The sequence below is a fragment of the Centroberyx gerrardi genome, chromosome 22 (genome assembly GCF_048128805.1).
Source record: "Centroberyx gerrardi isolate f3 chromosome 22, fCenGer3.hap1.cur.20231027, whole genome shotgun sequence".
Lineage (NCBI taxonomy): Eukaryota > Metazoa > Chordata > Actinopteri > Beryciformes > Berycidae > Centroberyx > Centroberyx gerrardi.
The window spans coordinates 21,505,823-21,524,532 of NC_136018.1; the positions used below are offsets into that span (position 1 = coordinate 21,505,823).

The 18,710-nt window shown below is 42.5% G+C and overlaps 1 protein-coding gene across 2 annotated transcripts in view; it reads left to right on the forward strand.

The window, feature by feature from the left end:
* LOC139930788 (phospholipid phosphatase-related protein type 5) overlaps positions 1-18,710 on the forward strand; it is a 65,315-nt gene that overhangs the window by 13,664 nt on the left and 32,941 nt on the right. For both annotated transcript variants that reach the window (XM_071924069.2, XM_071924068.2), the window contains exon 2: positions 8,732-8,864. In XM_071924069.2, coding sequence (XP_071780170.1) covers positions 8,732-8,864 — 133 coding nt within the window. The remainder of the gene's footprint in view (positions 1-8,731; positions 8,865-18,710) is intronic.

Consider the following 18,710-nt stretch of genomic DNA (forward strand, 5'->3'; position numbering starts at 1 on the left):
CCCCTTTCACACATCACTGTTGACCCCCTTCTATTGATTGCTCTTGTGAGGAAACCTAAATACAGAATCATCTGCAAAAATTTTGATTTTTTCGTTTGAAATGTCATTTTATTACATTAAAGTTTTGTTTGTTTTAGTTAAGTTAAAGGATAACGCTGGTGTTTTTTAATGCATTGCTTATCGTCAACAAATCCTATGAAAATAACAAAATCAGCAATGATTTTGTTTTGCCAACAAGTCTCGTCCATGTAGCCGGTGCCCAATGCAGCCATGTCCCAGCAGCCATAGAACTCCATTGTATTAAAAAAAACATTAAAAACACGTCAAAGAGCCATGCCGTTGCTCTGGGCAACATATTTCATCATCACGATGCACCGGGCCGGCCAACTTTTTCCTCAAACAACTTAATAAGCTGGCTGTAAACACGTTTGCGATCTCAGGAAAGTAGTTCCGTAGCACCGAAAATAGTCCCCGGCGTAATGAAGAATTTGTTCCCATTTGAATTTGATTTGGTAATAACTACGATAGCTTGACTTTTCATGGTAACAGTTAGCGATTTTTAAAATGTAAACTATGTCTTTGTGAGCTGTATTTCAAGGTTTTTAGCTTACAATTGGAGCCAATGACTTCTGGGTTGACGGCTAAAAACGGTACGTGGGAAGTCAGAAAGTAACGGGAGTAGAGCAAACGCATTGTTGATTTTGTTATTTTCATAGGATTTGTTGACGGTAAGCAATGCATTAAAAAACACCAGCCTTATCCTTTAAGTATAAAATGATGCCATGGAGTTTTCCCAAGAAAGGACACAAATTTCTTTACGTTCTAATTTTGACCCAAAAATACGGTTGTGTGTGTTATTGTTGCTTGAACCGCAAGCCATTTACCTCATAAAATAGCTGCAAAGTTAGTTTTATGAATCTTTCAAAAGGACATTGTTCACATCCTTTTTCTGACTTATTTCCCTTTTCACTTTTTCCAATGTAACATCTACCGAGATTGTCTCATACAGTCCCTCCTTTTGTACCAAGCCCAATTGTGCATAAGCACACCCTTAGGATAATCCACCTCTTTTGCTGTAAAAATGTTTTCATCATGCTGAGAAAAAAACATTTTTCCCCTGACAGGCTGTTCAAATCCTGTCATTATCCCTCTGTATTTGCATGACCCATAGAAAACATTCACAGCCAGCAGTCAGCCAACGGTCAAAGGATTACACAGGCGGGTCGCACAAGGCTAATCCATACCCTGATCACTGTTGTTTTAATGCAGTAAAACATAGTCCATGGCATTTAATCTGCTGCTGCTAATGCCATTGGCCATGGTAATGGGATAGAGTATAGACTGATCTCACAAAGTACAATGAATTCATTTTTTACAGACTTTTTTTCATGGTATTTCCACTTTGTGAGATAGGAGACGGTGGAAAGAAAGAGAGATAGGGAGGGCTTACATGTAAAAAAGGTCACCGGCAAGAATCCATGACATTATAAATACCTTTGACCTTTGAGCCGCTAAGATGCTTCAGACATGAATTATTTTTTAAGCACAAACTAGTTATAGAGGCTCGTAGCAACTGATAATGTTGGATGATGAAAAAACTTGTCAAAATGTAATAAAATGTCCTTTGAGACGGGTCAAAAGTGTAATAAAACCTGATCATTTTATAAATTGCCAGATTATATAATACCTTCTTCAGACTGAAATTTTAATAATTAAAAAAGTTACATCCCTTGTAATGTAATAATGGCTGGAATAGCTGTAATAATGTTTTACAATGTAATGGGTTAGGGTTAGGGTTACATCATATTATATTTTGACAAGTTATTACATCATCAGTTGCTACAAGACTGATGCTGTTTTACATTTTGTAATACTCAAATTTTGTCGATGTCAAGTTAAAACCTTGTAATTCCAGTTTTGGTGATTTTCATGTTTTACCTTCAGCATATAGCAAATAAATAAAGTCCCAGAACCGTTTTAATCAAAGTACATTGATTGTGGCCATCCAAGACGCAGGTAGTAATACTTGAGTGCACCCAAATGATGCAAGACTTAGGTATTCATCAACACCTTTCCCTGCCTCTGCTTTATTGCCCCATTAGCCACACTTTCACTTTCTAGCCGGGAAGCTCTTTAGAAGTGCGAGGAGATGCATTCATGGGAAAGAGGAGACGAGTGAGGAGGCTGGCTTGGCCGGACCAAACTAGAGTGTCTGTAACCTAGATTCCGAGGCCCGTGGGCTCCAGCGAGGCCCGGGGGCTCTTATCCGGCCCTTCTTCGAAAAAGAGGAGGAGGAAAAGATCGATGTCGAGCGGAAGGAGAAAAGGAGGGAGGAGGATGCAAAGGAACAGGCAGGAGGCGGGAGATTTTCATGCGCTTGTGTGGCCTCAATCCTCCGCCTTCCCCTGTTCTAGTACTCTATCTCTCACACGTTTTTTTCTCTCTCTTACCCATCCAGCTGTAGTCTAACTCACCTGTCCTCGTAGTCTCTATTAGGATCAGGCTGATATATGGCTTTGCTGATACATGGGGTCGATATTGGCTATTGGCCAGTCAGTGTGGTCCACCGCTGATATGATGGAGGTTCCTCCCTGACCCCAGCTAGTGAATATTGTGATTATTTTTATATCAGATGTCCGACCACATAAATCATTCCAGTGTGGTGTGAATTTTTAGGCATGAAAATTGTCAAATGTAATGAAATTGATATCCGCTATCAGTTGCTTCAATGACAAAAATCCCAGTATCGGCCCTCAAAGACCCATATCTGTTTAACCCTAATGTATACTATAAATTGACCTCATGAAGGTGTATGTCAGCCTAAAGAGGTGGGTAAACTCAGCAGTAGCTCAGGTTTGGATTCAATTGGGTGTTTAGGTTTCAAGCGGAGAGTTTTAGTGTCCTATGATGGTCTAAATGCTGTCTCCGAGGCTTTTCCACCCCTGGCAAGACTAAAATTCTGGGTGAAACATTGAATCCTTGGAAATTTTGGGGCATGAAATTGCTCAAATTTAAAAGCATTTGCACAAAATATTAGCAGGTTTAATCCAAAAAAACATCTCGGTCTCGGCCTTCAAAACCCATTTCGAGCTATCTCTAATCACCTTGTCTTCCTCTCTCCTCTCCTCCTCCTCCGCCTGTCCCCCCCCTCTCTGCTAGTCATCTTGAATAAATCACCATGGCAGCACCTGAGTGCGGGGCAAGCACTGCAAGGCTTCGTCCTTAGGCCTATCCTGACCGCAAACACACACACACACACAGAAGCATGCATGCGCACACACACTCTTGGGCATGCTCCTCTGCCGCTACGCACTGACAGAACTCGGCGCGTCCGGGTGTCCAGCCAGGCGGAAACGCTAGACTGTAGACCGGGGCGAGGTCAGAAGGTTGTCGGCACAAGTCCCGGCGGGGGGAACCTGCGAGTTAAAGATTAATCCCTCCGTTCGCTCCGGCCGCGAAATCAGCCAAGCGCTGGAAGCACAAGTCCCGGGCTCAGAAGACGCCGGGTTGCGCGGGGGGCGTGAGCAGCCACAATAGCGTTTAGCGCTTCCTATCTCAGGCCTCTAGTCACGGCAGCTTACTGAGAACACAATGAGCTTTACCCAGCAGCGCCAGTCCAACCCTCCAGCCTGGCCTCCTCCGTCTCCTCCCTCTGAAACAGCCCCATGCGGCTCTCTCCCTGCAGAGAGCTGTTAGAAAATGGCCCGCTGACACAACAACCGCGGGGGGGGGGTTATCGACTCTACTATACCGTACAGGTCTTTATTTCCCCAGTTTGGTAAATCCACTGTACCTGCAATCCGCCGTATAAAAAAAAGTACAGTTGTTTTGCCACTCCGCGCGGCTCGGTACAAGCCGGTTTCCATTGGCAACTGCAAATTAGATTCTAATTCTGGCTCAACACCTGAGTAAATGTTAACAGTTTCAGGTGGGGATGGGAGCGCTTTTCTTTACAGATATAGCCACGTAACACTTAACACATCGTCTCGCCGAGGGAATTGAGATGCTTGCTTTCTTCCAGTAGTCTTATATGACTTTGCTTCTGTATATATATGTGTATATATTCTGCAGGCTCTGGTTCAATCTGATTTAAAGGAATACTGAACACTAATGATTGATTGATTACATATTTATTGTAAAATTGATCAATACTACACTGATTGTCTATGGGAAGCCCTTAACCTGAACTGATTCTGACACATTTTGATCGCATTCAACACAAGCATGCATGATTATTATGTGCTATTATTACTATCATGCTGGATTTCAATAGAGAGTTTTAGTGTCCCATGATGGTCTAAATGCTTTTCCATCCAGTCTAGAATAAAATTATGTGGGAAACACTGAATTTTGCAATTTTTTTGGCATGAAAATGGTCAAATTTAATGATACTGAATATCAGCTCAAAATATCGGCAAACCCATATTGGTCAAACCCTAATGTTCATATGATTAATTTGCTGTCTGTCAAAAAAACACACGTTGCTCCTTTTATTGGCGAATACCTCCCTTTGAAGTGCTGATGAGGTCACATCTATAATAATGAATCTTCCTCTCAAAAATTTAATATGGAGACATTTCTGAACAGCCTGTACAGGTTTGTTTCCCTGCAAAAACACAACACACACACACATACTCTCCCTTTCCGTCTTCAGCACACACACACCCACACCCTCCCGCACACTACCACATTCTCACTTGATTTCATTTCCCTAACTTGTTATTGAAAGAGTCGCCTAAGTTGTTTTTATAAACTTCTACTTGTCGAGTCTTAGATGTTGTTTGTGTCTGTGTTTGTTATCTCAATTTTTCCCCGCAATCTCTTCTGGAGTGAGACATTTTCATTATCTCCTCAGTGTTTAACTAAACTAAACTTGTATATTAAATATAATGCAGCCAACAATTCCAATGTTTCAAGAACAGGTTAAGTAGAAATGAATGAAAAAATGTGACTCACACCATTATAAGGGTAAAGCAATTGCAACAGAGCGTACTGAGACAAAGAAAATGAATTAAAATATGTACAATATGGAAATATACAAAAAAATGAAATGTATGCAGTATCACATAAGTGAGAAATTATAAAAAAAATCAAGATATATGCAATTGATCACAAATGAGAAAGATTATGAGAATATGGAGAAAACAAATATGTGAATTTACATCTTATATGCATATGCAAAATATGTGTGTACAGTATTCACATTCAGAGGTCTATAGAGGGCCGTACATATGTACAGAAAGCAACATAGTTATACATTACGGCTTTTATGTAATTGGATTTCGCCCATTGCTCTCCTGTTGTTTAGCCTTTATTTTGTTTTCCTCTTATATAACCTTGCTCTAATTCAAGTCCGACATAACAAAACGTTACATAAATGAAGACGTTATTATTAAGTTTTATCATTTCACCACGGCAAGGGAAGCACAGAGCAGCCAAAAAGCCCAGCAGACAGTCCGCCATGACGATAGCCTGGGGAAGATGTTGAGGGAATGAACTCAGACCTTTTTCATTATTATTTGTTGATTCAAAGTTGTTTTTTTTTTGCCCCCGCCACCTCAGTCTTGCCCTATTTCAGCAGAGTGCAGAATAAAGACGGGAAAACAAAGCGGCTTTATTTTGTCTTTCCCGTCAGTTTATAGGGTTTCATTTAGTTTGAAATAAGGTTGTCTGCGAGGTGCAAGAGCTTTGAATATTGAACCGTTTTTCTCAGCATGCGGTGCAATCCGCATTTCCTCTAGATGTGATGCATTACGCAGTCGGAGTAAGTCAGTATACCAGGGTTCTCTATGGTTATGGAATTCCTTGAATGTCAGAGTTTTGAGAGGTGTATTCCAGACAGGGAAAGTCAGGGAATTTGATCAATTCTCTGGGAAGTCAGGGAATATGTGGGAATTTTACACATACGCACAGTAGTTGCATTAGTGGTTTTTGGAAACCAGACCATTCACCCCTTTAGAAAAACAACATTAAAGAGTAACTAAACCTCAAACCCAAATTTGTGGTGAAACCTGACATCTAATGGTGAAAAGTAGGGTACTGAAATGGCCATCTTCTATTGGCTGGTCTTTGGTGCCAGGTGATGTCACTCTATAGAGTACAACAGGTGGTGACATCAGCTGGCACCAAAGATCAGGAAAAAACAATTTTTTTAGGTCATGGAAGTGCTCCAACTTAGTTATGAAAAGTCATGGAATTTCACCTAGGGGCCATAGTACAAACCCTGGTGTAGTTTATATCTTATGCACTTAAGCTACATCCCCTCCTGCAAGGCTATTTCAGAGGCTGCATTGTGTATATCATTACTGACAACTGCTAAGGGCCTTTATACATTGCCCAGGTTTCAGCTGCTGGCTAGGTTGACATTCACACACACAGCAGTGTTGGGGAAACACCGCTGTGAAAAGTTTAGTTCGACAAGCTACAGTTAGTTCACACTGGAAGAAGCTGAACTAGAGCAAAGTTTCCCTCTAGAGAAATATAGTGTTGTTAAGCAAAGTTACTTAGGAAAAGTTGTTCAAACTACTTTGTAAAACATGATGTACATCTGCAATGTCATATAATGCAAAATCACTGCACAAAATACCACTGATTAGGTAACAAAAATTGCAAAATAAAATGAAGGAATGTTAACTGTGTTTCTGCCAGAAACTAGAGTCCAAACCAAACTGCACTATCTGGCTTCATCAATGTTAATTTTCTGTTGGATGTAATGTCCATCACTCCTACACTTACACTCAGTCTGGACCTAAACCCAATCCAAACCGCATCTGAATGGTACAACCTTGACAATTAAAGGAGAAAATAAAAAAGTCAACTAGTTTTTCCTCAACTTCAAACCATTTAGGTTTGAAACCTAAACCAGGTTAAGATCAGCCAGGCTCTTCTCTCCTGCTCTGTCTACCAGTGATTCCAGTGTCTCCAATCCATTTGTCGGCCATCTGTCTGACCAAAGCCATTCATTTGCACGGTTAAATATTCTCTCATATCTAGCTTTAACGTTTCGTGGCAGATTACAAGCGGTGGCCCGGCCAAAAGCCACCGGCAAATCCTTACTGTTTTTCACGGTCTGGAGAAAACCAGTGTGATTGCGGTTGCATTTTCCTCTCCGCTGAACCCTCCTTATTACCATATTCACAGAAAAAAAAAAAGAAATAAAAAAGTAATACAGAAATAAATACACAAATAAATAACTGAACAGGTCAAATAAATGAGATATGAATAATTCAATCTGCATTTTGATCAATTATTTAACAGATATGTGGAGAAGGCCGCTTCAATAAATAATTTATTTCTTTTCTCGCACATTTTCACCTGTTCTCCTAAAAGTTCATCAACCACTATCTCTAATATCTAGAGGGATAAATAGTGTTATCATTTCGACAACCAAGAATTTAAATTGCCTTTTAGCCTTTAAAAAGTACTGCCATTTGTTTTCATTGGAAGCTTCAAAGTGACACTTACTCACTTTTTCAATTTGCAGACGTTTCATTTTGGCACCAAACGCTTCGCTTCATGTAATGATGGATCCACGATCTAGACGATAATTCATGTCTAAATATTGTACACTGTAATAATCCCGATGACAGCGGACATGCGGGACGCCGACGGTCGGGTGTGAGCCGTGGCTTGACTGCTGGTGGCTGCCGTCCCAGCGCTAACTGTTCGCCCTCGGGGTCCAGATAGTCGGTGCACCACAGTTGGACCGCCGCTGGGCCTTTGGCACTGATCACACTGAGCGGTTTTGATCTCGGAGCCGCTGGCGCCTCGTTAAACGCTGTATGTCGGTAGACTCGGGGTCGCCGGTGGCTGCAGTCTGATGGAGAACAGTAGCCGGTGTAATGTGATTGGCAAGCTGTGGTGCTGCTGGCAGGAAACTATGTTAGCTGTCACTTATTGACAGTGCACCAATATTGGTAACACACACACACACTACACATAACTTGCTAATACAGACTGATACAAACTAGGGTTCAAACTATGGCCTAAACTGCAGGGAGTTAGCAGTCCGTCCAGAGAAAGCTGGACTCAACAACATTAGATCTTTATCCTCTCTTGTCTCTTTGGTTTCCTTTGGTATAAAGCATCACAGACTGGCCGTTTACTGACCTCACTTTACAGGATTTCTGGGTATTGAAGTTCAAATTTTTCAAACAGTTACTTTTTGCTGCCATTCGGAGCCTCCAACAAAGTTACCTAGTGCAGCTTCCTATAGCTTTAAATTTGACCATTTTCACACTGAAAAATTGAATTGAAATGTCGCATTACAATCAAGTCAGGTTAAGGTCTTCCCATAGACAACCAGTGTAGTATTAATCAATTCTACAATAAATATGTAATCAATCAAACTTCATCATGTCAGAGGTGGATGACACTGACTGAACCAGATCTGTTTTTTCAATGAAAAGCCAACATCAGCCTCATAAATCGGTCTAACCCTAACGCACACACACCTACATACACACACCTGGCCGTCTTGTCTCGCACTAATGTGAACCGACTTCCTCTCTCCAATATGTTCCCATGTATCCCACAGCTGCGGCGGTACAGATGGCGCCCGCAGAGAAAACAATTAGACAAGCTCTGGGCCGTGTGACAGATTGACAGTATAGAAAATGGCTTCGCCCGCGACGCCAACTCCGATTCACAGATCAACAGTCACTCGGCTCATCTGCATTCTCTTTCCCCTTCTCCCTCTGTCTCCGGTGCTCTCTCTTTTTTCCCCTCGCAGATCACGGTAACGGAGACGGTGCTGTTCTTGGTCCAGTACACGTCCAAAGAGTTTGACCGGTCGGAGAAGACGGTGGCCACCGGGGACTGCTGTTACCTCAACCCGCTGGTTCGCAGGACCTTCCGCTTCCTAGGTAGGTCATGGGCATAAGTTCGGGGGGGAGGCAGGCGGGACATAGACCCTCTCAATATTAGGCGAAGAATGAACTGTCACCCCCAAAAGCAAAACAGAGCCCTTCGTCTACTTGTTTAAATCTCCTTTTATTGCCTTTAAAGGCATTTTGCCAACAAATTAGACTGCTATATTTCACACTGACCAATAATTCTCCTCGCTCTCTTTCATACCTGCAGACTTTTCTTGTGTAAATGTGTATCTTTTGGTTCAAAAGGGAAAGCAGAGTTTCATTTTGGCTGCTACCATGCCCATAGAATGTCAGTGTGATTTGCTGGCTCAAGTTAGATCCAGAGTGTGTCCCTCCTCCCTCCCCCAAAGTTCAAATGAAACCTACGCCAATGCTTTTAGTAAGCCTGGACCCATGTAAACACCATACTCTGATTATATTTAAATGATTATGCTCTTGGAGTAAGCATGATGGCAATAACATATGTGGAGCACGATTTTGTTCACATTAACAGACAACAGTTAGGGCATGTGCATAGCTCATGGTGTTATGTGGAGGCTGGAGGGAAGTGTCTGTGCTGGGCTAGACCAGTACGGACTACAAGCACCATAATGGTGACATTTTTAGATGAGTGCCATAAAAAGTAATGGAGGGGTGATTTGTGAGAACAACCGAACAAGTTTGTGTCCGTTGGAAAGCACTGAAGGCTGCGGACTACCGAGCTTCTGATTCCCTCACTTAGTTCTCGTACTTATTATGAAGAGTGTGGAATAATGTAAGCAGCTGAATTGGACGATTGCCTCACTCATAGTATTGACAATAGTGGCATTATTGTGCGCATGTAAACATAATCATTGATGGAGTGAGTCTGGGAGAAAATTATTCAGAGAAATGAAATTGTTTTTATAAATTTAGCCATGTTGCTCAGAAAGGTATATGCAGATTGAACACTTAAGACCTTTGCAATGCTACCTGGCACTGAATTTAAGAGGAATTTAACAACCAAAATAAAGAAACAAAACTGGCATTATTAGCCTATTTCTGATTGAACATAGCTAATGAAAGTTCAGAAACTAGAAATGGTCAGAATGAGAAAAAGACACCTGGAAATTAATAGTTAAGGGACATGAAGTCCAATTATGTTAAGTAAAGCAGATAAGATGCAAATTATACCACTAACCCTGTTGTGGATTAATCAAAGAGTGGACAAAGAAACCTGCCATTGCATGGTGAAAAAAATAAAGACCTCTAATAACTGGATTTCAGATACTTAAATGCTTTCTAAAGCCTTAAATTTAGGTAATTTATTTTAAGATTTTTTCAGGCTTTTGAAGACCATTGAATACCCCGTCAAAGCAAGGTACTTTTATTCAGGTATTACTTTTTTCCTCTTATTTATTCTGAATTAATTGCTCTGCCGCCATTTGCAAAACAAGGATTTGTTTGCCAATTTCATACCTGAATGTCCTCGGATGTCTTTTATTCTTACTTTCTTGTCTCACTCAAGGCATTAATGTCAAACACACATTTACGCACAAACACAGATGGATACAGATACACCCCCCCCCATACACACCAAAAGAAGCTGATACACACAAACACACACTCACACAGACATGCATGCTTGCAGATACACCCATAAATGCCAAAAGACGCCAATAAACTCTCGCTGATTCGAGCACATGCGCACACACTCGCACACCCTCGCACGTGCATGCACAATCTGTCAAACACGCACTTTGCAGTTAAATGTTCGCCTCTCCTCCTCCTCTCTCTCATGCTTAAGTGAGAGGACGAGATAAGGCTGCAGAAGAGGATTATTACCTAGATCCCTGAGGGGGAATCCACTTGGTGGCCCGGCTTTACCCTCGCATTTACACATCCAGCATGCCATTCACCCTGCTCGTTAACGTTAACAGGCCTCTCATTCCAAGCCAAAGCTCCTCTCATCCCTACGAAACTCGTCTGAATTGGTTATCAGGCATAATACTGTAGTCCAGTGTTGAGGTGGCTGTCTTGGTGTTAATTGGTGTGATCTCAAAGTGCGCTTTGCAATTACTTTTTTGTTTAAATTGTCTTTCGGAGGATAAATGGCTTCAACTATTGTGTTTTCTTTGTATTCGTTCAGCAGCGTCGGATCGCCACAGCAAGAATACCACCGTCACTGCTCGAGGAAATATTCATTAAATTAAAGAAATATAATATGCTAATTTAGTCCGGTTTCCTCCTGAAACACAAACAGGAATGAGTTCATTCCAAGACAGCGGTTTCTACCGCATGCTCTGGATGAAAGGAGACAAATGTCCTATGATTTTTATTGGGAGGGAGAGGCTGAAAAGGGCCTTTGCCCTTTAACTAAATGCTTACTGCTCACTGATGCGAGCTGCAGAGGAGGTGAGGCATTTGCTTCTCTTTACCAACATCAGCTAATGGGTCTGTGGTGTGCTGTCGCTGCTTCTTTACAGCAGCATTACCAGCAGCAGTTCTCCTAAACGTACAACTGCTATTCAACACAGACAATCTGGAAATCACATTACATGGGTTTGCATCTGTATATTACAGCACATTTGCTTTGTGGCTATTGATAATGTGTTATGGCAGTGTTGCTGGCACAGTGGGCGACCACGGCTGAATGCGTATCGCGGAAACACTGCTGCACGGAGATGGGTGAGTCGGGTCTCTCGCTACTGCTGAGCTCCCTCCTGATGCTGTGCACCGTCGCTAGCCTGCCTCTCTCTGAGCCTTTGGCCCTCCTGAGTTGTTTTGAGTTATATGTGGAGGGATCTGTGCGTGAGGGATCAGAGGGCATTAGTCTAAAGGTTTTAGAGCTCGAGGATGGTACGAGGATACAGTGGCTCGACTGTCCAGCCGGGCTCACGCTGCACCTGCTGGCAAAGCAACAGTGGAGCTGCGTGCCTCCCTTGTTCAAGTAGCCGGATTGAGAGAGCCTGTCATGCGAATGTCACTCCAGAAATTAATTGTGGATGTGTCGTTTCCTCTGTGCCACTCTCTGAAAGCTGCAGAGAGTTAAAGGTGCAATAAGTACGATTTTTACTGCCCCAAAGCACTAAATGACCATAATATATCTGCAGGGGTTGATAGGGTTGTTAATCAATACCAATGACTCAATGATTACGTGTCCAGGTGCTGAGATTGCTGGCTTTTAAAAGTCGCTTTCTGGTCTTTACACTGTTTTGGAACAAAAACACCCCACCCATTGGATTGCCTCTCCGCCAAGTCACCATCCGATGCGTCCAGAAGTTTATGAAACCAGACGTTTACTTGCCAACCGAGGATGTATCAGATGGTGGATTGGCCGACGAGAATGGATGGGAAGCCACAAGATTCATTGCAAGATTGACGCATATCAAGCACACCGTCCATCTCAAACTATAAGGATGCTTCTTTGAGCTTGCTTTCTTGAGACGTTTGTGCTCGCCAAGAAAACTTGGGAAGAACATTTTCCACAAGGCCACACTTGTTGACTTGACATTCTTGGATTTGATATTCCTTAATGCCTAGTGTCTGAGCTGCAGGTTGATGGTGAGGAATCACATTGTAGAGATACCGCGTATAGCTGCAGGCTGCAGCACCTCATGTTTATTCAAATTAACTCTTACGGTAGCTAGCTTGTCATGTACAATGCGAGCATACCTTACAACAGGGCTATTCAACCATGTCCCATGGGGGGTGAGTGTATGCAGGTTTTCATTCCAACCACAGACTGCACCAGGTGATTTCACTGATTAGTTCTTCCTCTCTGGTTCAAGGTGTGCTAATCAGTGAAATCACCTGCTGTAGTCTTTGGTTGGAACGAAAACCTGCAGACTCTTGGCCCTCCATGGCACACAGTTTAATAGCCCTGCCTTACAGTGTATGTGGTTTCTGATGAGTAGAAGGTACTGCTGATGATCAACATCAGTGAGAAGCTCTTTCTCTCTCACCCATAATGCTTTGCCTTTAGGTCTGCTGTGTCCCACAGCTATCACGCAGAAGCCGAATTCTTTCAGCATAGCTGCTCCCAGATTCTCTCTTTTGTATTTTTCTGGCTTCTGTGGCTCGCTTTGATAATGTCAGCATGTGCCAGTGTTCACACGAGCATGTGCATGCATGGATGTGCGTAGTTATGTGTAGGTGCTCACGTGTGTGTGTGTGTGTGTGTGTGTGTGTCTGAGTGTGTGTACTCATGTGCATCAGTATGTATGCTTGCACATGCTTGTTGCCAGCGTTTGCATCTGCTGGAGAGCAACACAACATCACGTGAGCCCGGCCGTCTCACAGCACCACAGCCCACCCTTTTCACTTCTGCTTAGCATTGCTTTGCATAATGACTCACAGGGCCGTGCTGTTTGGGAAAGATTAAATTTAGAACACAGCCGAGGGTCGTGGCGCTCGCACACACTCAACTTCACCAATGTGTCTTTACCCTCCTGCATTTTAAGACTTTGCCTCTCTCCTCCTTTGCACTGTTGAACTTTGATTTGGGAGGCCTGCAAGTTCATCCACAGCCCCCTCCGTCAGTGACAGTACGCAGACAAGTCCATATAACATAAATGCTTACAATAATGAAAGGCTACGCGTTGAGTGCTGTTATTTAACACAATTTAAGTTTAAAGCACACCATCACTCTTGTCAAAAGACCTGCTCTTCAGGGGAAAAATAAAATCATCTTATACATCCTCACAAATAGAAGGTTTCACTCTCAAGCCTTCAAAAAGCTAGAGAATTAGATTAGATTAGATTTTTCCATTACCATGTTATTGTATTTTAGCCTGCGATTACTCTATCTGGAAGTCTTTTTTTCTATCTGACGTTTTTACTAGGAAGAACCAGGGATGTAGTCAGCACCACCTTAGTCGAGTCCAAGTCAATTCCAAGACCAGGCCCAAAGGGGGTCGAGAACAAGTCAAGACTGAGACCAGAACAAATTGAGTCCTATTCAAGACAAAGGCCAAAATAGGCAATAAACCAAATACATTTCTTTCCAAATTTAAAAATAGTGATGGAGTTTCTTAAGGATCATCAGACATGTAGATCTATCTGCAGGAGCTTTGCACTACTACATACCCCTCAATATCCAACCAATCACTGTGTAGGTACTGACTAATCAATTCATAGAACTTTGAGAACCATTACATACAAGTTGTATTCCCTTAAATTGTTTGTAGTGCTGGGGAAATATAAACCAACCATGAGTAAAATTACCCATTTTTTAACTTTTAGATAGGCAGGAAAAAGTAGACTCACCATCCAGTATAGTGGCCAAGACCCAAGAAGTAAAAATAGACATGAGACCGAGACAAGTCCAAGTTACAGAAAAGTGTTCTTGACACCAGACTCAAGAACTACAGTCCAGGGAAGGGCAATGGATTTTGGGGGTCCAAGAGAAAACCAGCAGACACAAATTCTAATAAGGTTTTCTTGGGAGTTTTTCCTTGTCTTCACTGAGAGTCTAAGGTTGAACAGAAGGCAGGGAACACCCTGAGATGACCCTATCCACTGAGTCAGCGGGATGGCCCAGGACAGCACTTCTCTCCAAGAACTTTCCTCCTTAATCAACACTCAGCAACACCACAAAAAATTATCTCTCTCCCTCGACAGCATCATTGTTTCATGATCTGTCGTATAACTTTGTCAAGTGAGGAACGGAGTCTCCAGAGGCTGCAGTGTCGGTGGCGTTAAAGTGTTTGTGGCTGCTGAATTGCAGCAGAACTCCACAGCGACACAAAGTCTGATTTCAGTCAGTAGTGATACATCCCTCCCTGTTCCTCCGGTAGGATTCAACCTCCTTTCCATGGTTGTACTGCAGTTTCAGAAAGCTCTAAAACACTGTCTCTCAAAGTGGTAATCCAACAACTTCCTCACTTTTTCATTTAGTCTCCATCTTTGGTGCTAAGCGCTCATTGCTGTGGTGTTTCTGCACTGCACTTCCCAGAGATCACCTGTCAGTCAAACAGTGTGTCCAGTCCTGTGACGTCGTTTTCCTTGGATTTTCTGTTGATGCAGTTTGAGTTTCTCTTTTCTTTGTCTGTTCAGCCATGGTGGCTATCGCCGCTCATGCTAACTACCCAGTTCTTCTTCTGCCAAACTGGCATCTGTTGTGGTAACCCACTGTCTCAGGTCATTTATTTAGGGTGTCAACAACTTGGCTGCATACACAGCAAATTTTCCAGTGTTAGTGTTATCTAACTATCTAAAGGTTAAATTAAATGTTAAATGGGTTTGGACTCATATAAACACTGGCATAGGTTTAATGTTTATCTCAGAGTGAGACCAACACTGATAGTTTTGCTGTGTAGTGCTGAGAAATCAGACATTTTTCTTTGGTTTGCAATGGTAGAGGGTGAGTTATTCTCTCAGTTTGCACCACTGTGGAGCTGAATGATGAAGCAGACTATCTTCATGTGCAATGGGTGGCATTTCTCTTTGCCGCTTGTTCATCGTTGCCAGAGCAAAATAATTCTACTGTGATTCATTCATATCAATACTGGAAGACTAATTGCCGTAATGATGCCCATTGGCTATGCTCATCAGCAGTTTGAATTCCGAGGGGGAAGGAGGCTGTTCTCACAATAGCACAACTGCAAAAATACATATATTGTCACGCTACCGAAAGCAACAGCGCTGAAAATAAAATAAGCCCACATCCTTAGAAAGAGTTCAGACTGTTTTTTCAATTTCATTTGGAATACAGTAAAAGCAGTGATCATAAGCCTATGCAAATGAAATTTAAAAAAGGGTTTAATGATAGCGCCAACTAGATAAAAATAAAGTAAAATAGTCATTAACTAACATTTTAATAATTTTAGGGAATATTAGTCAATTGAAAAAAAATGGCTGGGCATGGATTCTGTTGTGTTGATCACGTATAAATAAAAGAACACTTTCTGTCTTCTGCCTCATGCCTGTGACTGCAGCACAGCAGTGCTAGTATCTCACAGAATAGCACTCCCTCTCATGTATTAGATCTTAAATATTCCATGTCACATTGCCTATGTTTATTGCCTACAGCATAGGACAAAATAAATTGGTGTCACCATAACAATGAATGATGCTACTGAGTCTTATTCCATGTGAATGACCTGTCAAAGTGTGCTATCAATTGGTGAAAAGGGCTAAATTTGTAATTGTGATTGCTATTTTGTTGCATGATTTAGCAATTATACCAACCAAGGAAAAGTCATGGAGGGACAGAGATGCACATATTTTGAAAGCTGAGATATTTAAATTCAAAAATTCAAAACAGATATCAATTGTTTGGGCTTTCTGGTGTTAACACTAAAGTTGGTACAATGTAACACCATGCAATCACAAAATACACACAGTATGAACTGTACTCTTACGGCCCTGCTCTACTACAGCCATTGGGCATCAGGCATTGCCATCAGCCGTCAGCCATTGAAGGAATGATTCCTTTACCAGCAGTGAAAGATGCTCCACTGCTCGCATTGCGTTGCGTCCGCGTTGCGTCCGCGTTGCGTCCGCGTTGCGTCCGCGTTGCGTTGCGTTGCGTTGCGTTGCGTTGCGTTGCGTTGCGTTGCGTTGCGTTGCGTTGCGTCCGATGGCTGCGTCCAAGCGAAACAATCGTCAAGGTTCAATTCTCGATGGCTGACGCACGCGTTCTCCTGTATTGGAATAAAGTTGAATTGATTGTTTTCTGGTGAATCCATTCAAAGTCAATGCGCTCTGTGGAGCAGGGAGAATGTCACGTTGGCGCAACTCTGATGGCAACGCGACACAACGCTGGTAGTGGAGCTCCGCCGTTAATGCTGCTAGGAGCAGCTGGGAAAGGCAGTAGCAGGGTAGTTATAGTACCAAACTCAAAAATTCAATAATTTAAGAATCAAACAATTCAATGTGGATGATGCAATCTTAATCCAAGATTTCATTCCACTACATGCAAAATATCCAAACATGCTCTGACCATGTTGAGGTTGATGGGGTTACAGGGGTTTCTCTATGGAAGTGAGGAACTACTAATGTAATGCACACCACTACAGCTGCAAGGGAGTTACTCCAAGTGTATCCCACCTGCCTGAGGTCCACATACACTATCGAGAAGTTCTGGCAAGGTTACCAGCTTAGTATTTGTTGGGAGAAAGATTGCTGACTTATAGAAAAGTTAAACCATCAGTAGGCAGGTAGATGGAAATGTTCTTAATGTGCAGTAAGTCTTGACTTGTGTTACTGAGCTGATACTGGCAAGAAGTTTTTGCAAGCGGTATTTCATTTAGTTGTGGCCGCAGTCACCATCCCAGCACCATCCCAGCACTAATATAGTGTACACAAACACAAAAGTTTGACACCTCCTTAACTAAATCCTTGAATGCACTCATGAGAAAAGCTGCTGTCTGGAAGACCGCCGACATCTCTGACTGTGAGCGACCGACATGATATACCACCACACCACTTATTGAAACATTGGTCAGTGTGATACCAGGAGCTAGCCTCTATACAACTGTTGCTGAGATGGCTGAGATGGTACACCAGTGCCATAATTCCCCTAACCCTAACCCAAGGCACTTGAACCCCCAACCCTGCAGTTCTACCTGGGCCTGCTCTGCAGCTGATTCTTTGCAAACACCAAATTTGAATGTGTCTGTTAGGGTGCGATGACACACCTGGAGCTAATTTTCTTTGGTCTGACGCATAGGGGAAAGTTGACTTTGTTGCATTTTTGTATTTGGTTCACACATGAAGAAAAAGCTGTATATGAGCATCAGTCCAGACTTCATTTAGTTATGCTAGGCTTTCCAAGCATGAGGAACTGCTGGCTATCAGATGTCAACATCTGTCTCCTTCTACCCATAAGCCCTTGTGTTTTGGGGTGGTTTCCTGTAGTTGGTTCTGATTACGTTCTCACTCCTAATGAACTGCATGACAGTTCTCTTGGAAGAGGACCAAGACTCACATTTTCTGGCGTCTTGGTGCCGTTATTTGGTTGTTATTTAGTTAGTTATATAGTTCCCATAAACCGCTCCAAACATGCTTGGCGTGAACGTGCCCTTAACAGCTCAGGGTTGTGAGTCAGCTGAGCAGCCAGTCTAACGATTTCTGTTGTCCTGATTACAGTTAATGCCTGTTCTTTTGCTCTGTCAGAGCCAATGGTTCCAAACCAAACAGCCTGTCCTATTTTGACCTTCTGAAAGCTTATACTTCTTCGAGTTTTTCTCTTGCAAATAAATTAACTCATTTAACAGTTCACACAACCACAAATGTTAACTACAACGCGCTTCTCCACCCATACTAATTATACACTACTAACTATTGATTGATTCTGTTTCAGTGCTCAAAGAGAAAATTTAACTCCAAATTTAATAGCTTTCTCCAATGAATAAATGTCAATGAAATATAAATGCGCGCTCTAATAATGTGTCTAGTTCTGGGGTGTAGAGCTTATTCGCATCCTCGTTTTCAACACACATATGTGTGCGTGAGTGTGTATATGTGCATGTGTCTGTGTGTATGTGTGTGTGTGTGTGTGTGTGTGTTTCCACGGCTGTGTGTGTGTATGTACTGGGGTAGTCTGGGAAACTGTGATAACTTTGAGACTGACTGGGTTGTGCATCAGACTGCAGCATTGGAGGGACGCTGGCATTGGATCAAAGAATAGGTGCATTGCCACCCCCCCACCCCACCCCACACACACACACACACACACAAACACACCCACGTACAGATACACAAAGACCAGACAAAACACAATGGGATCACTCGTATACCCAACAAGCATGCCTGTGTACTTCTACTAAACACGACTAAACACACACATATACACACGCATGGGCACACAGCGACGCTGCAAAATATCATGCCATTTTTTGAACCGGGCAAACCGAATAAGATTCATGCCCTAAT